This window comes from Rousettus aegyptiacus, unplaced genomic scaffold (genome assembly GCF_014176215.1).
Source record: "Rousettus aegyptiacus isolate mRouAeg1 unplaced genomic scaffold, mRouAeg1.p scaffold_m13_p_1, whole genome shotgun sequence".
Classification (NCBI taxonomy): domain Eukaryota; kingdom Metazoa; phylum Chordata; class Mammalia; order Chiroptera; family Pteropodidae; genus Rousettus; species Rousettus aegyptiacus.
Window position 1 is genome coordinate 11510088 of NW_023416284.1, and position 22797 is coordinate 11532884.

Genomic DNA, 22797 nt, shown 5'->3' on the forward strand with positions numbered 1-22797 from the left:
GGAATCATACGGTATGTAGCCTTTTTAGATTGGCTTTTTACTCAGTAATATGCATTTAAGATCCCTCCATGCCTTTTTATGGCATGGCAGCTTATTTCTTTTTAGTGCTGAATAATATTCCATCATCTGAATGAATATAGTAGTTTGTTTATCCACTCACCTAGTTTAGGGCATTTTGCTTGCTTTCAACTTTTGGCAATTATGAATAAAGTTGCTATAAACATTCACATGCAAGTTTCTGTGTGAACATAAGTTTTTACCTCCTTAGGGTAAATACTAAGGAGCACAACTCCTGGATCTTATGGGAACAGTATGTTTAGTTTTGTAAGAGACTGCCAAATTGTCTTCCACAGCGGCTGCACCATTTTGCATTCCCACCAGCAAGAGATGCGAGTTCCTGTTGCTCCACATCCTTGTCGGCATTTGGTGGTATCAGTGTCCTGGACTTTGGTCACTCTAATAGATGTGTAGTGGTATCTCTTGGTCATATTAATTCTTAAAAAGGAAGAAAAAAAATTATAGGTAGCCTATGACCATAACTAATCAAGAACTGCAAGTATGGAAGAAACGAAAGGACTTAGTAAAAAATTTAGCTATTGCAAGCAATTTTTTTCTATCAAACGTCTCACAATGAATACTAAGTTGAACCATATGAAACTGATAAAGATCAACCATTTTTCACCTGCAAAAAATTGCAATTTTATATAGTTCAACCTACTGTTTAAAGAACTTCAGGTGTTCACAGCATTTGTCCTTATCCTACAACTACCACCCACTCTTTAATATAAAGAAATATCTCCGCACACGTGGGCAAATGAGCCGATTGGTCTAAAAGCCAATCTTTAGAATCCTGGAATCCAAAAGAGAAATCTTTCTAAGAGGATGTGAAACAGCTGATAGAAAAAATAGCCAACGAAGGTCGGTTTTTACCCTTTGGAAGCCCAATTATGAAAGAGGCAGGCAGGCTCTCCCCACACTGCCATGTGGAGATGGCACGTCTATGCTTGCTCTAAATTCAAGTCAGTAAGCCTGGCCCGGGAAGCCACGATGTGGTTCGACACTGGGGGGCTTTTCTAGGAGGGTCTGGTGGAGGTAGCTATGCTTCTACTGGTTTTCCCTCTCCCTTCCACCTGTCCTTCCAAAGGCAGAATCCTCTTTTCCAGGCCAGAGTCTTAGAGCAGGGGCCCCCAAACCCTGAGACGCACACGGGTACCATTCTGTGGCCTGTTAGGATTAAGAACTTGGCTGCACAGCAGGAAGTGAGTGGCGGGTGAGGCACCACCTCAGCTCCACCTCAGATCGTCAGGCATCAGATTCTCATAGGAGCACCGGTCTCTGGTGCCAAAAAGGGTTGGGGACCACTGTCTTAGAGGACATCTGCTTCCCTTCCCTGGCCTCGGGACAAGGCTAATTTTATTCAACAAAGTCCCCTGATTCCTTGTGCCCACAAAACGGATCTGGAACACAGGAAGGCACTCTGTGAAAAAGGCAGACTGAATAACTGTGCACATAGGTGGAATAATTCTTTAAAAATATAAGCACGTGCATAGAAAATATCTGGACAGATATGTATAGCAAACTCTTAGCAGTATTTCTGGGGGTAGAATTAAGGGTAGTTTCACTTTCCAAGTAACATCTATGTTGTTTAAATAGAGTAAGTAGTACTTCTGTATTCAGAAAAATAATAAGAAAATTAAAGTGTTTTTAAAAAGAGAGAATGGGAAATTTGCTTTGTTTTTTAAACCTCCTACTACTCCTTGCTCAGCCTTCCAGCCCCTATTTCATAGTTCCCACATAAAGTGTTTCTTTAACCAAAAAAAAAAAGAAAAAGAAAAAGAAAAAAGAGAGAGAGAAAGAAATAGCACATCCTAGGAGACCACTCCAGGCCAGGCACTGTGCTAGGTGCTTCATGTATATCATGTGCCCTTCTGCTCAGCTGAAGAGGGTACGGATGGCCCTCTCAGAACAGCTATTCGGGCCATCTGCAGGCAGCCAAAGATTCACTGAATGACAGAGTAGCGGCTTTGCAGAATCATCTCTGGGGAAGGGCACCAGGAGCTGTGTCAGTCAAGTATCTCATTTACATTTCAAAACAATCCCATGAGGGAGGTTACTGAGACTGGCATCCTTATTTCAGGCGAGGGAAAGGAAAGCTCATCATCATGCAGAATGCAAGCTCCATGAGGCAGGGCTTTCTCTTCTTCACTGCTGGTCCTCCAGCAGGCAAAACAGTATGTGACTCCTGGGAAAGTTTCCACAAGTATTACTGGTGGAAATGGGAATGAATCCTCACAGGCTGAGAAGGTGAGGAGACTTGCACATGGTTGCTCAGCCAGTAATCAGGGGGTAGAGTCAACTTTTGGACTCCAAACCTGTGAGCCTTAAGTGGGTCTCTTCACAGCACACATGAGAGCAAGAGAACATCTCAGGACCACACTCTGCCTCCACCTCTCTCCCTCAGCCCACACCCTTCCCTGGAGCTCCCAGCAGAAGCTGAGGTTTGCCCAGCCCAAGCTGAGCATGGGTATCCAGACGGCATTCCAGCAGGAGCGTGTTTCCAAGCAGGCCTTTCATGGATATGCGTGGAGGACGTGAGCTTGCCAGATGAGTTGGCCTCCACCCACACCACCTGCTCACCTCACTCCTAAACCCTCACAGCCACTGATCCGACTTGAGCATTAAAATCTATTTTTTTAAACTTTAGTTGAAACAAGAGTTTTGAATGTTTAAGGAATTGGATCTATTTTTCAAATGGCTATTGCATAAATAAAGATTTAACTGAAGATGAGGTTATTAATGGGGCAGACCTGACTGGGAACCTAAACTCTACAGTCCACTGGCAACATAACTACAGGTAAATTACTTAACCTGCCTGAACCTCAATGTTCTCATCTGTAAAACAAGGACAACACCTAGTCTCATTGGGACAAATGAAGATTAAATTATTATATTTAACTGAGTTAACACTTTTACTTAATATCTTGAATTCTATTCCTGGCACGTAGGGATGTTCAATAAATAATTACTATTGCTCTTAAAGACAAAAATCATAAAAATGGCTACACAAGAAAGGACTTTAAAAAGCCTATCCAGTCCAATACCTTCACTGCAGATGGGGAAACTGAGGCCCAAAGAGAATATGTTAGATAACTTCTGATTACCTGCTTACCACAATGCCTTATAAATAGCGGGCACCCACTGGATACAATGTATAAATAATACCCTATTAAAATAACATTCCCCTAAACTGCTGAGAAATCATTTACCATAGGTCCAGGCTTAATGGTATTTCCCATGGCTCTTACCTAGATTAATTTAAGTTAAAGAAAATTTCTCACTGGGAGTTAATATTCATCAGGATCTGCACTGTCCGAAACGGTAGCCACACAGTTATTTGAATTTAATTAAAATAAAATAAAATAGCCAGTTCCTTGATCACACTAGCCACATTCCAAGTGCTGAAGAGCCACACGTGGCTAGTGGCAACGGACAGCACGGGGCATCGAACACTTCCATTGTCATGGAAAGTCCTAGTGGGCAGCACAGCTGTAAAGGGAGAAGACGACACCCTTAAGCGATGTGTTACTTCTGCTCTTAATCAGTGGGTTTGGTTTCCTAAATCCTATTGTCTGCCAATAGCACTACCAGAAGGAGGAAAAGACTCCATTAGTCTTTTTTATGCAAACCTGCATATTCTTATCAAAAAGTCCAAAACAGGATTTTATTGGGGAATGTTTGGGCCTAACGACAGTGGGGATCAGGGACAGGTGAAAGTAAAAAGGACTTTAATGAAACACAGAACTTGCGCTGCTATCCTCCGCGTCAGGTCAGAGGCCCACGCACCGAGCACCATGCACGCGGAGGCCACGAAAGGCTGGGTGGCGTGCCCTAAGCCCCTGCGGTTGTCCGGCAAGATGCGACTGATGCACGAACTAATTTCCTGTACAATTTACTTCTCACGTGACCGGGACAGTTGTATACTCGCCCCCTTTCACGGTCCAAAGAGTGCAACGTTCTGTTAGATGGAACGAGACCCAGAAAGTGAGCCTCTCTGCCACCACGGACGCCTCCATCACCGTCTCTGAGGCAAGCTGGCACCCTCTCCAGGAGCGAGGAGGGCCATCTGGCATCATCGTTAGCTGCCTGGACGCTAGGACACATTACCAAGTTACAGATTCCAAGAGTCTTCTCACCTGGTAGTGAGATCCCTTCGAAAAACACAGGGTGCAGAAGCATTTTTATAACATTTCATGCAATATGTAAAAAGGGGATAGAATTCGGTTGACCTCTGAACAGGTCCATTTATAAGAGAAATTTTTTCAATAAATATACAGCTGGCCCTCCATATCCCTGGGTTTCTCATCCGTGAATGGTAAGGGCCAACTGTAGACACTATTCTACACCATTATATATCAGGGACTTGACATCACAGACTTCCGTACCTCCAGGGGGTCCTGGAACCAGTCCTCCAGAGATACTGAGGGACAACTGAGTTTTTGGGGAGTCAAATTATACACAAATCTTTCACTGCACAAGCACACCTAACCCTCAGGTTGTTCAAGGGTCAACTATATGTTTGTAGTGCCTAAAGAAATGAGGAAAGAAAAAAACACATCTACAAAACTTTAACCATGAAGATTTGTAGCAGAATTATGCATAACATCCAAAACCCGGAAGCAACCCGAATGAACATCAACAGGTGAATGGACAAATTGTGGTACAGTGTACAAACGTCATAGAACACTACAGAATCCTCTACAGTAATAAAAAAAGAACAAAATATTAATACATGGAACAACATGGGTGAAACTCAAAACTATTATGCTACGTGAAAGTCAAGCACAAAAGACTACGTACTGTTTGATTCCTTTTCTGTGAAGTTACAGGAAAGGCAAAACCACAGTGACAAAGCAGATCAGTGGTTGCCTAGAGACGGGGTGGGGGAAGGGAAAGCGGGTGCACAGGGGCACAAGGGAACTTTTTTTGGATGAGGGAACTATTATTCTACAACACAGTTGTGGTGGTGGCTATACGATTATTACGACAATTCATTAAACCGTATATGTAAAACTGGTCAATTTTATTGTATGTAAATAATACTTTGATAAAACAAAAGGAAAAAAGAGAAATACGAAGCAGTCGGTTATCCAGGGACCAACGATCTGGGAGGGAGGGACAAGTAGGAGGACACTGGACATATGAGGGCCAGGACAGGAGGGAAATTTTTCGTTGTATAGGGCTTTACGCATATATTTTCAGCTCTGAAATGTGTGACTACATTGCTTATGCCAAAACTGAGTTACAATTCTCTCAAAGCCAAATGCAGAGGAGAGCTCGGCGCACCGGCTCGGCTGGGGCAGTGCGCCCAATGCCCAGTTCCTGTTAGCCGGTTACAGGCAGGAAAAGCTCACAGGGGGTGGGGCAAATGAAGTCTCTGGACCCAGTGAGAGTAGAATGGAGAAAAAACCATCCATCTTCTCTCCTCCCAGAAGCCAGCACTCTGCGTCCCAGGCCACCTGGCACCCAACTAGAAAAACAAGTAAGACCCATTCTGAGACAGAAGGAACATGCTCCTGTTTTGAAAAGAAAAAATATTCCCCGAACACTCAAGTCTTATCTGACTTTGAGAAAGATTTACTCATTACTAGAAAACTATGTATCAAATACTTATAGAAATTACGCTCCCCCCCCAAAAAAAAAAATTGTGGAAGAAGTCAGTTAAAATCTTTTTATTTATTTATTTATTTATTTTCTGCACCTAGGTGGTCTCCCATCCAAGTACTAACCAGACCCAACCCTGCTTAGCTTCTGAGATCAGACGGGATCGGGCATGTTCAGTGTGGCATGGCCGCAGACTTAAAATCTTATTTTTAAAGCATCATCACTGTAACCACCTCTGCCTCACGAGACAAGTACAGCATGGCCACATACCAAGACTGCTGGGCACTTTGCGTGTATGGTCGGTCCTCGTTATCTGCAGATTCCACGTTTGCAGATCTGTCTACCTGCTAACATCAGTAACCCATAATCAACTCGCGGCACTTTCTCTGCCATTCACGGACACACACTGAGTGATGAAAAATTCGAGTCATCGAAGTGCAAGTTCTCGGCTGAGTTTGAACTAAGTGACTGATGCTCTGCCTTCTTGTTTCCGCTCATACTGTAAACAAGTGTCCTTTCACAGTCATTTTAGTGCCATTATTTTTCACATTTCTGTGCTTTTTGTAGATTTTGCTGTTTAAAAACAGCCCCAAGCATAGTGCTGTCTAGAAGACAACAGTGTTGTGCCTTATAGAGAAAATAACATGCTAAGCTTCGTTCAGACATGAGTTACGGTACTGCTGGCTGTGATGTCAACGTTCATGAATCAACAATGTGTGTTAAATAAGGTGTCCTTAAACAGAAACACACATAAAACAAGGTTTGTTTGTTTTTCTATGTTTCACATCAGGCCTTATCCATCCTATACCTGAAAGTTTATACCCTTTTACCAATTTCTCCCTGTTTCCCTGACCCTGGCAACCACTTTTCTACTGTTTCTGTGAGTTTGACCTTTTCTTTTTTAAAAAATTGTACATATAAGTGATACCATGCAGTACCTGTCCTTCTCCATTATGAATTAATCAGATGACAAAAATCCTGTGTAACTAGAGGCGCACAGAAACCTTACCCTGCATTTCCCCCAGGAGCAATGGTTCAGTACTCGCTAATTTGGTGTTCGCAGTGACATTACAGAATGACAACTGTGAGCAAAAAGGACAGGCTATATAGTCATGGGCAGGGAAATGTATAAGGGAAAATTAGAAACCCCTACTCATCTAACAATAAGGGAATGGTCTTAAGCAAATTATAACTGAAACATTAAAGTCGTTTAAAATGTGTATGAAATTTCTGACAAAAAAAATTCTTGTGAAGAGCTGGATATAAAAAAAACAGTACAGACAACATGTAACTCAACCACACGAAAAACCTTTAAAAACTATGCAGGCAAAGATACTGAAGCAACATAACAAAAGGTTAACAGTGGCTTCCGGCAGGGTAAGATTGTAAGTGATCTTATTTTCTTCTTTTCTATACTTTGCAACTTTTCTATAATGAACACATATAAACGTTTATAACAAAGGAAAAATCAAGAAGGGTCAAGAAGCTCCCCAGGGTCCCCACCATCGGTGTTCGCGCCCAACGAGAAGGCCTTCTATCCCTGTGAGCTCCTTAAGGCAGGGACGGCCTTCCGTTCAGGTCAGTGCCCCTGGACCTGGCACAGAAAATGACACACATAGGGCACTCAGCAAATAATCATGGTGCAGGGGGTGTGGACGACAGTGAACCGGCGCAAATAATACTCAAGGCGAGAAAGCCAACTGCTGTACAGGTGAAGGCCATGTCATAGGTCAGGTCAGGGCACAGAGAGGGCACTGAAATGGACGAGGTGACATCACAGCCCCCGTCATGACATACTCCTTCAGGAGGTGGTTTCTGCCTCCCTGCCCGGTCGCATCAAGCTCTCCTACCCCTACCTTTTTGGCTCCACTGAGTTTAAATTATTGTTGCTTCCCCTGAATATGCCATGTTCTCCTATACCCCTGAGTTTTGGTACATACTATTCTCTCTGCTTGCCATGTCTGTGCTCACCATTTGTCCTCCTGACAAATGAGTCCCCTCACCTCCCCTCCAACAAAACGCCTCTCTCCTGGGATCCCAACCTCGACTCTCTTCAGCCAGACACCTTCTTCGATGCACCTGCACACACCACCTTACAGCAATTACCTCATTCCACAGGTTCCTCTGTCAGACTGTTCCCTGCTTGAACTGTCTCCTAGTAGATACGTATGGAATGTATCTTTATCCCCAGCACAAATGGAACACATACTATCGTTAAATGTTTGTTTATTTGGATGGATGGATGGATGGATGGATGGATGGATGGATGGATGGATGGGCAGATGGGTGTGAAAAACTGTGGTAGTCAGAAAAGGCAGAGAGGGGACAGGGTCAGGTCCTGGAAGGTAAGTGGGACAGACACAAGCAGAAGGAAGGAAGATAAAGAAGGGGCATGCTGCAGGCGGAGGCCCAGAGACAGGAATGAGGCAGACACTGGAGGTCACCAGACGATTTTAGGTGGTCCACAGAAGAACATGTTTTATATCAATAACTATGTATGTTTATTTCATTGTGTACTTGCTACTAACGGCTACTGATACTGGTTTTCCACTTATGGTAATGGCACAATTCCTCCCCCAAATAATTTACATTAAAAATAGGCAATTAAAAAAGTTAATTAACGGTTCTGAAGAATATGGCAAAAACCATGAAGGCTAACCCTAGAATCGAACATTTTTGCAGGACAGCAAGGAGCTCTTGCCCCTGGGCGGGAACAGGCCGCCAGACTGAGGAAGTGAGGCCTGCTCGGCAGGGAGAGCACGGCCCGATCAGAGGGCCCCGGAGATGGGCCAGCACGGCCAGGGCTACCGGACAGCGTGGCGAGAGCAAAGCGACTGGGAGGGACGCTCCCTGCAGCCGGGCAACGCCTGTCCTGAGGCTCTGTCTTAAGGAAGTAACTCAAAAGGAGGGAGAAAAGGTGTATATACACGCTAGTATGTGTAGAGACAGACAGACACAGATACCCACTGCAACTAACAGGGCAAAGGGCTTACGAACTGTTCACTTACTTAATCCCCACAACCACCCCATGAGGTAGCTGTTCATTCTAACATGGTTCATTCCAACATCGACATTTTTACAGAGCTGTAAAGACTCTCTGCTTTATTCGTCACTTTCACAAAACTTTCCCATATTGCTATCTAGTCTTCATATTTCACATTTAAATGGCTGCAATACCTTCCACTGTATCAATATACCATCATTTTCCAACCTACTTAGAGAATGGATGTTTGCTATTTCATACTCTTATCTCCTACGAACAAACAAAATAGGAGCCATAGATCAACAGGACATGGGTTTGAATCCAGACTTGTCCCTAGATTTCTGCTTTAACTCAGAGTACTGGCTTTCTGGATTGGTCGATCCAACTATCAGGAAGCTCTCTCGTGATGTCATGATGTCATCACTGGAGAAGCATGTTTGAAGATGAGTTTTCAAACGGGCCTGCGTTGATGTGGCAGATGAGACGTCGGCCTATTCCACAGTGTAGAGTCCAGATTCTAGAGTGTTAGGCACAGGACCCTGGTCCCAGCTGCCTAGTGATTTACTGTGAGATCTGGACAAGCCACAGGCCCGGTGTGAGTAAAATTCCATGGTATAGCAAAGGTCAAGGGTATAAGTTTTAAAGTCAGAGCAGCTCGGTTCAAATCCTGGCTCTGCCACGTAACAGCAATTTACGTAAGTCTCTACATTTACGTAATTTATAATTTACATAAAGTTACAGGATCTGAAATTGACAAGATCCCCCTTGCCTACAGTTTCACTTTCTACGGTTTCAGTTACCCTTGGTCAAATGGAAAATTCCAGAAATAAACAATTCAGTTTTAAATTGTACGCTGTTTTGAGTAACGTGATAAAATCTCGGACATCTGCCCGCTCTTTCCAGACATGAATCCCCTTTCATCCAGCATCTTCATGCTGTACACGCTACTCGCCAGGTAATCAGGTAACCTCAGTTATCATGTGGCCTATCACAGTACTGCAGTGCTTATGTTCAAGTCACCCTTATTTTACTTAATAGTGTCCCCAAGGCTCAAAAGTAGTGATGCTGGCAATTCAGATAAGCCAAAGAGAAGCCAAAGTCCTTCCTTTAAGTAAAAAAGGTGTGTGTCTACACAGCATCCGTAGAAAACACAGTATATGTGGAGTGGGTACTATCCGTGGTTCAGGCGTCCACTGGAAGTCTTGGAATGCATGCTTCGCGGGCCAGGGGGTACTACTGTAGGACAACGCATGCGAAGGGCAAACTCTTCAGGGCCTCCTAAACAGGCTTCCGCTGGCGGAATCTGGTTGTACTTGTTCCAATACACAGACCATAACCTAAGGCTGGAAAAACTTTTTTCCCTTTCCTCAGAGATTCCAACATGTAATGGAATTCAACTCACAGAATCTCATCCATTAATCCACTGCCTCATAAGGGTGCTGGAGTAAGAGTCAAGCCTCACAAACCACTCTGAGCTCATCACGCAAAGGTCCAACATTCTATTCATGTGTCTATGTTCTACCAAATAGTCACATGATGGGAGGGCCCTTCCTTAGGGACTATGGCAACCAGTTCTAGCCTGTTATCTCAAGAAATGCTTCCTCAACAATCAGATCCCATGGAATCAAAATAAAAGCAGCATCCTGGGGGAAATTCCCACGATGCTTCTGTGTTCTCTCCCTCTGGAATTCAGCAAGCTCAGAAACCATTGCCCATCAATGTGGGGAGGGGAAAAAGCTATACAGCCAATTTTATGGTAGGCAAAGCTCGAGGGGATTCTAGCTAGCAGTTAGATAAATGCCCCTGGAGGAAGTTATTTAAAGGAAAGAAGAAATCGAGACAGTTAAGGAAATGTGAAGACTGGACCTATTTCCCAGGAATCTCACCTAGTGCCAAATAAGATGAAAAGTAACTTCCATGAACTGAGGATGTGGAGGTCCTGCTCATCTTGTGCACAGGTGCTGACACCCACAGCCTATTGCTCCAAGTTCTCGGAGGTCAAAAACCTCTATGTGTGGCTCTACCTCTTGGAGTTGGACTCTCTAGGTAGGAAGCTAACTACGGGCTCTCTGCTGACTTCTGGCCCCAGGGGCAAGTGTCACACGGCCAGGGCACGGAGTAATGAGGCCGCAGGTTTGAATGCTAGTGTGCTTACTGACAATTATTACCCCCATACTATGCTCATTATTTCAGAGTCTCCCTGGATGTATTCGGCAGCAACAAAGGTCAGCAAAGAAAAAGACTCAGGGCCTCAAAAGTGATTCTAAACCCTGACTACAGGTTAGAAGTTACCATGTGGGAAAAGAAGCTCCCTTTTAAATGAGGAACTCCTTAGAGTGATCGTTACACTTAATTTTAGAATTATGGTATTCCTTAACACAGGAATTTTTTTTAGATTCGATCCAATTTTCTTCCCTGTGGAATGTGCTCATTTGCACAGTAAATGATGAAATTCCTATAGATAATAATGAGCCTGTATTAAGCGCCCATATGAGACCTGAGTTATAGCACTTCATGTACATTATTCTTATTTAAGTCTCTCATCTACCCTGTGAAGAGGACGTACGTCCATTTTACTGATCAGGAAGTTGAGGCTCAGAGAGATGCTGTAACCAGTTCAAGCTCAGACAGTCCAGAAGCAGCCCTAGTGGGATTGGGCTCTTCTTCCATTCTGCTGTACCAGGCTGTCTTCCAACAATCAGTATTTTTTTTTTTTTTTTGCCATTTTCCTTTATCATGCCTCCTTATACTCCTGAACGCTAACGCTCCACACACCTTTAAATTAAACACATGCTCTTAAAATCAAATACATGTCCTTAAAATAAAACATTAAATCCCTGAGGCGGCGAAGTCTTGCAGGTTTCTGGTAGTTCAGAAAGAGCACCTACGACAACCTGCCACCTTCAGAAAAGGAGAAAATGTGTCAGCAAATAAGCACAGGCCCTGTGTGTGGGATGGGGAGGGAACTGAGATGAGGATCTCTGATTAGCACCGCGCCTCATTCCTCTCAAATGCCCTGGGTACCAAATGTAACTGGCAGACTCGTGCCAAAGGAAAGAAAAAAAAACTAAGTCGTTTTCCAGAAGAGTGACTTTTATCATCACCTGGAATAAGAGCACCATGTCAAACAACTTGTTCACAGAGAGGCAGGTGTACACTCTACAAGGCCCATCACCAACAAGGCTTTCCAGGGAGCAAAGGGAAAAGCCACGCCTCCCACGATGATGGGAGACGAAGCCTCAACACAAGGTCTGAACTTCCTCCAAAACAAAGCAAAGGGAGTTTCCACATCTGAAGTCATTTGCAGCTCTAATAACACGCTAAGAGTACATCTCACTGACAGTAACCCCATTACTGCTACTGTTAATAATAATGGTACCACGTGTCTGGGTTTATGTGCATTAACACGTTTGATCCTCGTAAAATTCATTAGAAATGATACTTTTGTCCTCAACATTTCATTGTGAGACAAGGAAACTGAGGCAAAGTGTGGAAGAAGTTGCCTGAGTCTGCAGGCTTGGACCTGAACCCAGGCAGTCCGACTTCAGAACCCCTCAACTCTGGAATTGAGAACCACCTGGAAGCTTCAGGAAGCTCCCAGGAGGGCCAGCATGTGACTTTGGTCCAAGGGCCCAACACCCACCATGTGCAGAGCCACCAGTGAATGCCAGCGCAATTAGATCACTGTCCCCACCCAGCCCTGATCTCTCTACTGCCAGCAGCTCCAGACAGTCTTCGACGCCAGGAGTGGCCTGAACAGATGAAGAATGTGCTGACCCCGTCTCGAAGGCAGACCCCACTCTCCTGCTTCCGTTCTTGTCGCTCCCACCTGAAGTGACACTGACTAACTAGAAGCCTACACTGGCTTCATGAGGAGCCATGTCTGGTTGAGGCCTCAAGTCCGAAGGGAGATCTGGTCACTGCTACAAGTCTCACCCCGGCGCCACCACCCCACCCCAGTGTTTAGTCTGTATCAGGTGGAACCACACGAAATGCTGGTATTCAACCATTTCTGACCTGGGGAAACAGCAATTTCATGCAGTTCAACCTAACAGGGGGAGAGACCCTTACAAACGTATCAAGGACCTACCGGACATTCATTCACTCAACAAACACTTATGAAGCAATGACACGTGTACCAGGGACAGTAACACTGCCAGGCCACTCACGACCCCGAGGGCGGACTTCTCACTCACCTTCGCCCCTAAGGGTGAGAAGCAGAACCCATCAGGCCCTGTGAGGGCGATCAGCTCGGCCGCTCAGAGGACCAGCATGGCCTTTCCCCTCGGAAGCCCTGCTGCGTACGGCGCCAGCGGCTGGGATGGGGCTTTGCAGGAAAATGCCAAGGGACCCTGCAAGGTTTTGTCAACCGGCAGCTGCCAACAAGGGGCAGTCACAATGATGAGGACAGGAGGTGCATGAAGAACTGCGCCGCCCAGAAAGCCAAGGCGCACCCCTACCGACGGCACAGCTAACACTTGACGGCGCAGCAGGCATCTTCCTAAAGACGGACGGCCGCTCAGAAAGTTCCAGCTGCTTTCATTCCAACAGCCCGAACCAAAAACACCTCTGACGTCTAACCGAAACCCAGACTTCGGCCACCACGCTTGGACCTACAGTGAAGCTCTCTCGACCTCAGTTCCCTCGTCCATACAATCGGCGCCCTGTGAGTCTCTGCATGGGACAGGACGGCAGAGTTCAACAAGCACGAGCTTTGGGCTGGGACGGACCTGGACCCCAATGTTAACCCTGCCGCTAACCAGCTGGGGGCCCTCAGGCGAGTTACTGCGCCTTTCTGAGCTTCGGTTTCCCCAACTGCACGATGAAGAAAGAGGCCTCACGCGGTTGGGGTTGACAGAATGGGAGGGTGCCTGTGCCCGTCCAGCAGACACCGGAAGAGGGCAGGTGACGCTGCCGTGACTAACGAGATGCAGGAGGGACGACTTCGTATCTGTCCTGCGGGATGAAGACTGCTCCTCCGCGCACCCCCAATTCCTGTTCCACAAGACCAAGGCAGAGGCCTCAATTCTCAGGACCAGCAGGGATCCACACCCACTACGGCTGGAAAAGATTTCAAGACCGGAGCTGTCTGGAGGTCACACAGGAAGCAAGGACAGTGCACTTAAGAAATGCTCAACAGCGCAAAGCACCTAAATGGTCACGCCGGGCCACTGCTGTATCAGGGTCCGTGTTCCTCAGTGATGGGTCCACATCCAGCCCCAGGGACCACACACTGACCGGGAGGTCACCAACAAGCTCTACCCAGCAGAGAAGCAAAGACTGATAAAAACGAAGCCAGAGGTGAGACAGAGAAACATTTGAGTAGCTCCTTCAGTGGTCCATGGCGCCCTCAAATTAGACTTCTCCAGGGCTGTGCGGTGGATAACCGTGCCTCCCCTCGGTCTCCAAGCACAACAATGCTTGCAGGAAGCCCTCTGCGTGGGCCAGACACAGCCTCCGAGGCCAAAGCCTCTCAGTGGAGAAGCCTTGAGCAGCCTTATCAGACATGAGCCGACCAGACCCAAACTCTGCCTAGTGATCACAGCTACGACTGAGAAGGCAAGAGCGTGTCTGGTGCCACCAGGAAATGCTCAATGCCCACGGGGGCTGCCTGCTCTTCACTTACCCCCGCAGAAAGGGTACGTGCAAAATCTTTGCATAACCTTGATATCTTTAATTAAAGATATTTCACTTGGTAAATGTAATGAGGCCTCTGCCTGCATCATCTTACGGAAACCTCTGAAACAGTAAGCCCAAATAATGCTAACTAACACAATGGTTTAGGATAAATCCCAACCCGGAAGGGCTGTGCTGAGTTCAATGCTAAAACAAGGACGCTTCGCACAGCAGTGGAAGCAATGGATGGAGAAGTTCAGGGCCTGAGCCAGTGGGAATGACTGCTTGTCATTTGCAGTGTGGTAAGAACTTTTTGGGCAGAAAACATTGGGCTGGAATGAAAGCCCTTTCGTATAGTCAGCCTCAGGCAAGGGCTCTACCTTCCGGGGTCTCAACAGATCAGGGGCTGCCGCCTGCCTTGCAGGCTGGCTGGAGTTAAACACAACATCACCTACCAAACACCCACGCTAATAAACTAATTAGACAATGGTCACGTTCCTGCCACACTTACAAAATGCCAGGCATGAGCCACACCGTCCACACAGACTCACCTCATCTTCATAACCCCTGTGGGGCAGGTGGATGCAAACCGGGTTGCTGCCTGGGAGGAATCAGGACTACGGGACTGGACATTTATCACTACGAAGTCTGCATTTGATCTAGACTGTATATGAAGGCTCCTTGTCACGGGTTTCCAGGGATGTCAGAACAGCAGGGGTGAGGAAAGGGAAAGGCGAGAGGGCCCCCAAAGCTCGCTTGTATCACACGGACTTGGCTTCGCCGGTTCCACTCATGCCCAAGCTGCTCAGAATCTCAGACCCACCTGTTTCCACCTGCCTCCTCCGCTGAACTTTAGACTCGCATTCTAACAGGCCTATCTGACTGCTCGGTGAGCGTCCACAAATGAGTGACCTGATGGAAAAGCCACTAGAGGCAGCAGCGCCTGGTGTCCAGATCACAGGCTCAGGAGTCAGACCACAGAGGGAGGCCTCGGGGTCCTCACCTGTGCAACGAGGCTGATGTGAGAACTTGCCTTGCAGGGTTGCTTTGGATATTAAAAAACAGTTGGTAAAAAAGAGCTCCCGTGACTACTACAGTCACCACGCAGTACCTCCACCCGGCAGTCCTCATCTCGGTCCCCTCGGCACACTGGGTGGGCAGCTGTCTGCCCAGAGCCGAAGGCTGTGCGAGCTGAGCAGAGCTGGGTGCCACCGCAGATGCGGGGCGGCTGGCCTAGCCAGGCTAAAATCCCTGCTCAGCTGTTATACTAGGATATCAAGGCTTTGCAGAAGCCACTATCTAGGATTTAAACTGACCAGAAATAGTTGTTAGGTCAAGATAAACGGTCCTATCAGAATGCCTCCACGGGGGCGCGCTGGGGACAGAAACGTCCCCCTCGGCCCCAGAGGTGGTAAATCACGATGCCTTACTCTACCTTCCTATCTTTCTCAATCATTCCTTCCTTTCCATACCCACAGACGCACCGCAGCCGAGACCATCATAACCTCACAGCTTGTGCTCGCGAATGCCTGACTTCCTGGTCCTTCCTGAACACCACGCCAGAAGACTCTTCTTAAAATACCACGACTCTGCCAGCCTCCTCAAATTTCTACCTGCCCTGTCAAAAATTTAACTGGCTCCACACTGTCTCAGATCAAATGCAAACTCCTTAGCTTAGCAGCTCAGGCACTCCACAACTCACTCCTCAGTCTGAGGCACCCACACTCGCTCTGTCTACTCCATGCTGGTCACCAAACTCACAAGGCTGACCATACTCCTGACCTTTGCTTGTGTTCCAGGCCACCTAGAATGGCCCCTCCTTGACTGCACCCCGCCCCATCCTCTCTGCCTGGGCAAGGTCTCCCTGGGCTTCACACCCAACCCCCAAGCTGACTGTGGGCTGGAGTGGTCTGCAGGGCTTCCTGGAGGTGGTGGCACGCAAGCCAAGCCTGACAGGATGGCAGATGCGGCCCCTAAGTCGTTTCTAATACTACTACTGCTGCTCTCAGCTTTTCGGATACATCATGCCTTCCCTTCTGCATTAGAGGACGGGGATTATGGCTTTCCACTTACTCTGTGGAAAGCAGACTAAGACAAATAGTAATCATAGCTACCACCTACTGTGTGCTAAGCACGAGATAAAGTACAGGTTTCCTTTCTTTCTCCTGGTATCCCCATGAAATGTTATCCTCAAGCTACGATCAAGAAACCGAGGCAGAGGGAGATTAGGATCCTCACTCAGGTCGCATACTGAGTGTCAGAAACAGGACTACAACCCAGATCTGCCAAGCCAAATGCGGCCGCCCCTCCGCTCTAACCCCTCAGGCACTCTTCACGAAGCACTCAGCAAGCGCCAGGTGGCCAGTGCAGGTGTGAGGCAGCGAGTGCGAACCAGACAGACACCCAGACAGACACCCAAACAGACACGGTCCTTGCTCTCGCAGAGCTCACATTTTGTCTGCGGTCCCGACCCTCTTCTTCCAAGCCTGGAAGAGGGTGAGGAGTCTCGGTCCGTAAGGACCTCCACCAAGCACTGATGTGGCATCGGACCCGAATTCCAGCATCAGGCTATGGCGACAGGTGGCGTCTGGCGCACAGGGAGCCTTGCCTTTTGGGGTGAAATAGAGCCTCGGGCTCTATCTGGGAAGTTCTTCATTCAAGACACAGCCCGAAGCCACACAAACTTCAAATAAGCCTTTAACAGTAAGGAGCAGAGGAAAGCGATCTAGCTCTGGAGTGAGGAAACCCAGTTCCTCCACTCAGAAGCTACAGAGGAACTAGCCACATACCGCTTTAAATCTCATCTGGAAAATGGTGATAATAGTGAGTACCGACATAATACGTGCCAGATGCTGACTGAAGCACTTGACACACACTATCTGATTTAATCCTCACAAAAGCCTTCCTGGGAGTTACTGTTATTATCCCAAGAGAGTCTGGCTCCTAAGTCCTAACTTCTTATATCATGCTGCCTCTCCTAAGGCCGATCCTTCCCGGTTGGGCTGGTGCGAGGAGGATACACGAGCTAAGGCTCCCAGCGGAGTGCATGGCACATGGCTGCTGCCATTAAAACACGAAGTCTCCACCTCCTTACACTACAACATCTGTAAAGGATTAGGTTTGGAAATAGCATGGCTCTAGGCGGTCCTAATATGGGTGGATCTTGCATTTGCATCCTTTGGGCTTCTGCACCCCTCTCATTGGCAGGATCTGCTACAAGGAGAAATGGGACCAGATCGTCTACTCACAGGCTCATTGCTCACTGTTTCGGACAAACTGAGTGAGTGTCCGGCACAAGGGTCAGGTGGACCCAGATCTGAGTCCCAGGCCTGCCACTCATACTGGTCACTCAACTTCTCAAGCTCCAGGTTCCTTATAGCAAAAGGGGAGATAAGGAATAACCTAGTCATGTTTCTGGATCACAGCAGACTCTCAATCAATGGTAGTTACCCAAGTTAGAGGGGCAGGATTTCCATGGCACTCATTCCTGGATGGGAGAGCTGCTGGTCTACAGAGGAACAGACTGTGTGTGCAGTGAGTTCATGTCCACGGTGATGGCAGAGACAAGAGTAGGCACACTCCAAAAGGTCTAGGACCGAAGCCTTAGCACAAGCCCCAACTTTCTCTTATGTCTCCTGCCATATCTTATGCAAATATGCTTGCAGTTATACTAAACAAAGCTCTCCCTCCTTAAACTTTGAGCATATTAAAGACACCCCTCCCACCCCCAACAATGTAAGCTACGCAGGCTCAGACCCTTGCCTGTCTTGCTCATCATTGCCTCTTCAGCACATGAAGCAGCACAGAGAAGACAGTTTATGAATACAAGGTGAATCGGTGTTATCCTATAGCTTTAGGTACCCCACTCCCCGAGCGCACTTGGAAAACAGGAGTCTCGATGGTCAACGTACCTGCCCAGTCACCACGTCTCTGTACTGTCGGTCATCTAACCTCTTCCCACCCCCACAGAATGTAAAAGAAATACAGGCCCTCCAAGTTATAAACAGGAACATTCACTTTCAAATGTATGGTTTAGCACCTCCTTAACCTCGAGCTATTGATCATTGGCTTCTTTTTCAAGCATTCCACCAAAGAAAGGCCAGTTGGGTTTAAATGAACAGAACTGTACAGACATGAGGAGTCTGAGCTGAGACCTGAGGAGTCTGAGCTGAGCGGTATCTCGCCCACACCAGGAGACAGGCCCAGACACATTAGTGTCAACTCTATTGTTTCACCTTGTGACAATATGACAGGCATCGCCTATCAGCTCCTGTCAGACAAAACATCTGTGAGCTAGAGGGACAACTCACAAGGGGGCCTTTCCTGTCCCTTCATTGACATAGCCCCAACCCAGCACCAGGATCATAACTCTAAATTAAAAATAATAATTTCTAAGTTACAAGCTAGAGCTGTGTAAGGAAAAGTGCTTTAAACTGTAAAGCACGTACAGACACTTGTAAGATTATTACCTGTTAAGGGAATCCATATAAATTCTTGTGCATTCTTAACTGATGCCAACAAAAATCATGGAATTTACTCCAAAGGCCAGTGCATTTTAGATTTTCAAACCTCTATTTTCCTCCGTAGGTAACTGAGATCTAGCTGTTTTCTCTATCGTTAAACCTTCTGAAAGTAAAATCCACAGTGCTCTTAATTCATTTACCCACGCTGCAACCCCCACCGCCACGTCTGTCCTCCCCCAACCGTCCACACGGTTTATTAGAGCTCATACAGGTGAAGCTCACAGCATAGTAGGAAATAAATTTGACAGCAAAAAAAAAGTGAGAAATTACTTATCAGCCCAGGGGATACTAAGAACAAGTTATTGAAAGAATGAATATGGTCTCTGAGTGGCTAACTTCATGGACACAGACGCACTGCAAGAGAGCCCTCCAGGCCATTTCCTCCGGTGATGGTGCTCTCTAGGCCCCAGGGATACGGCCACGGAACACAAGATAGAACCCCCGCCCTCAGAGAGCTCAGGTGCAGGCCCAGGCTCGGTGTGCCTGCATCCCCACACTAGGTCTCCCATGCGAAGACCCAGCACACGATCCAGTCAACGAACACTACCCCTTGTGCTTCCTTCGACAGCTCAGCTGGTAGAGCAGAGGGCTGTAAACGCTGCTCCTCCCTTGCCGTCTCTGAGTACCCCATTATTGTTGCTAAACAGTGTCCTTTGTATCTTCCCACACTTAAGCGGCCTGGGACGATGAGAAGGACAAAGTTTAGAGCCTGCCAGGTGTGCATCCACTGACTGAGCAACACCCTAAGTTATTCCACCAGACCTCAGAGGGCTCTGTGTGAATTAAATGAACGGATGGGTGAAGCTCCCTGCACAGTGTCTGGCACAAAGCAGCCCCTAAAGGAAGGGCAGCCCTTCACCTCCACCGCTCCCACAGTCCCTTCAGATTGTCCAAATACGGCCCAGGCGGGACTCTTGAGAAGCCTCCTGGGTTATCGTGCTCCTCCCAGATCATAACGGGGCATTTCCCCATCACATTGAAAGAGTTAGGCACCCAGGGCCAAAGCAAGACGCCCCTCCCGGCAAGTCACCTGCCCTGAGCAGCCCCACCTGGCCACCCCACCCATCTTCTCCAGCTTCCGCCCCAAAATAAATTTACAAAACTCAACCCACTTTTAAAGTCCTCACCCAAGTCTGTTCAGAATTCTTACCCCACCAAGGTCTTGTACTGGGCCTTCTCCCACCCCCATACAACCAGTTATCAACCAAGGAAGAGAAGTCCAATGGCATGAAAAATCACATTAGCCACCTTTTTAATTAACGTACAGGAAGGCATCAAGAAAAAACTTGGACAGTCTGATTAGTCACCCTAGTTCAGCGGCAACATCCCTTCATTAAATAAAAAACCAAGAGCCTCGAAAACCTTCTGAGGCCCAAAGTCCACACCAAGCATCTGCCTGTGCTTGGAGGGAGGAGCAGGTGGATAGCCTGAGCTCTGTCAGTCCATTCTCCAAAGGTTCCTTGGTCGTGTGACACAGAAGCCCTCTGGCCCTTCCAACCTGGGTGCTGGGCCTGCCCTGCAGAAGGTTCCAAAGTGAACAGAAGGGCAGGCTCACGTGTGTGGGCCTATGTGAAACCCCTCAGGCCAGTCAGAGGACCTGCCTTCATTACCAAAACAAACATCACCAGTAGAGCTAGCGTTCCCCTCAGGTCTGGCTCACCTGATCCGAGACACCTCCATAATCAGCAGTTCCAACCCTCACGAGCTGACAGTTCAAGGGAAAAGGGAGGCTGCGCCTGCTGGGGTGCATTGTGTCCAAGCCCTATGCTGGCCTCGGGGCTTGCTGGCCCCCCACCCCGCAAGGGCTGCAGCCTCACAGGGGTGATTGTGCGTTCATCCTTGTCCTGTTGGCTCCCCAACCCTCATCCCCGCCCCCTACGCCCCGCTCCGACTCAGGCCTCGGCAGCCAAGCAGAACGCGCTCCGCAAGCACCGCGCCCGCGACACCACCAAGGAGGTGGCAGCCGCGGAAGGTCCCGCTGTGCGCCGCGCTCCCTTCCTCCCTTCCGGGCACAGATGCCCGCCCTTCCCTCGCTCGCTCCCAGAAGGCCTCCCCAAGAGGGGCAAGCCTCATCCCTGAAAACGCACAGCCCCAGGAAGACCCCACCCAGGGCTGGAGAGCTTCCCGAAAGTGGCAAAAAAGGTTCGCCTAGTGTAAAGAGGACGGGACCACCTAGGTCGGAGGCAGGGCCGAGGACAGGGCCCTGGAGGAAGGGTAAAGCCCAGGACAGAAGTGGGCTGACGCAGGCTGCTGAGAGTGGTGAGAAGTCCAGGAAAGGGGATCATGAGGGCAAGGGGGGAAACGGTGATGTCCAGGCAGGGGCATGGGCAGAGGAGGAGGAGGCCAGGACTTATGACCAGGGAGGGAAAAGGTTCAAGCTGAAGCCGTGAAGAAGAGGAAGCAAATCTAGGCTGAGGCCACTGGAGGAGGAGTTGATAGGGGTCCGGACCGAGGCAAAGGAAGAGGGGGACAGAGGCCTAGCGTGGGAAACGACGGCCTCGTCTGGGTTGTAGGGATGAGGAAAGGGGACTTAGCCCTAGGCCACGGGGAGGAGGAGGGGAGACCACGCTTGGGTCACTGGAGGGGGTACCTGGCCTGGCCTACAGGTCCAGGGGGGTCTGGCCTGAGCTATGCAGAAGGCTAGCCTGGACCCAGAGGTGAAGTGTGAGAATCCACTTAGAGCCAAGTGCAGGGGCTTGGAGGGCGAGGCAGGGTCGCTGCCCACCCAGACCGCCGGCGGCCCCTTCCTGAGTGGATAGGGATGGTGTCCACCTGGGGTCCCGGACCCCGCCCCTCCCCCACCCGGGAGAACCCACCCTTCACGGCCCGGGGGTCGGCGGAGGGGGGAGGGGTGAACGTGAGTTCCAGCTGGGCCCCGGGGCTGGGGGAGGGTGACGCCGGGCCTTTACCATGGTGGCGGCGTCGGTGGCGGTCCGGGTCCCGGTGTCTGCGGCTCTCTCTCCAGCAGCAGGGCCCGGCGCTTCCACTTCCCCGGGTGCCCAGGAGTGAACATCCGGGTCAGCGCCCGCCTCCCCCCGCGCCGGGCGGCAGCCACCTTCCTTCCCCGCCCCGGCCGGGCCCGGGCCCGCCCCCCACGCAGCCGCCTCTCGGCCAATGAGCGCGCAGGGCCGCGGCGATCGCCAAGTATGGAGCGCGGCTCGGCGGGGCGGAGCGCCGGTCGGGGAAGTGAGGGGCGGGGCCTGCCGGCGGGACGGGGCGCGGCGGCCCGCAGGGTCGGCGGGGTGGGCGGGGCGGGCTGGGGCTCGGGCCGGAGCGCGGCCGCTCCGCGGGTGCTGGAGCTGACACCGGGAGAGGGCTTCCGTCCGCACCCAGACGCAGCCGTCCGCTCTGGGGCTGCAGAAGCGGGTGGCGGCAGAGGAACCGTGCCTCCGGGGTGGGGATGCGGAAGGCACTGGGGCTGCGAGGGATCAGTCCCTCCCCGCCCCACCCGGGGCACGCGCCCATTCCCGCGGCGGACCCGGAACTGGTGCGGCCCGCGGACCCAGCCCAGCGAGACTGTAGTGAGCGAACCTGAAATGGAATCCCGGCGCTGCCGCTTGCTGCGTGTGGGACCTGGAGCAAGGGGCTGCACCTGATCCCGATCTCTAAAAAAAAAAAAAACCTCGGGCCACACCACTCACTGAGCACCTACTATATACCAGGCCTTGTTTGAGGCACCAAAAGAGAATAGAGGTTGAACAAGACCTCATACCTACGGGCTATACAGGATAGCTATGAGGACGACACAGGTAGGGATTAGAAAACTGGGCTCGATGAATGTTAGGCGTTATGGGTATTTTTAGACGTACTACAGAGAACCACCAGCCCATTTGTCCAGTGGGGCTACCTCACTCCAGCGTGAAGCAAATTATTTTTCTTTGTTTCTCTTCATTCAACAGATATTTGTTGAGCTTGGTCTAGCAGGCAGGAGACCTGGGGTGCTAGCCCTGTCCTCCCTAACTCGCTGGCTCTCTTTTGTGAGAATTAAATCTGGTCATCTGTGAGGGGATTGTA

The 22797-nt window shown here is 49.1% G+C and overlaps 1 protein-coding gene across 2 annotated transcripts in view; it reads right to left on the reverse strand.

The window, feature by feature from the left end:
• CAPZB (capping actin protein of muscle Z-line subunit beta) overlaps positions 1–21809 on the reverse strand; it is a 123941-nt gene extending 102132 nt beyond the window's left edge. For both annotated transcript variants that reach the window (XM_016128260.2, XM_036229373.1), the window contains exon 1: positions 21693–21809. In XM_016128260.2, coding sequence (XP_015983746.1) covers positions 21693–21695 — 3 coding nt within the window. In that variant the 5' untranslated portion in view covers positions 21696–21809. The remainder of the gene's footprint in view (positions 1–21692) is intronic.
• Positions 21810–22797: the final 988 nt, after the last annotated feature.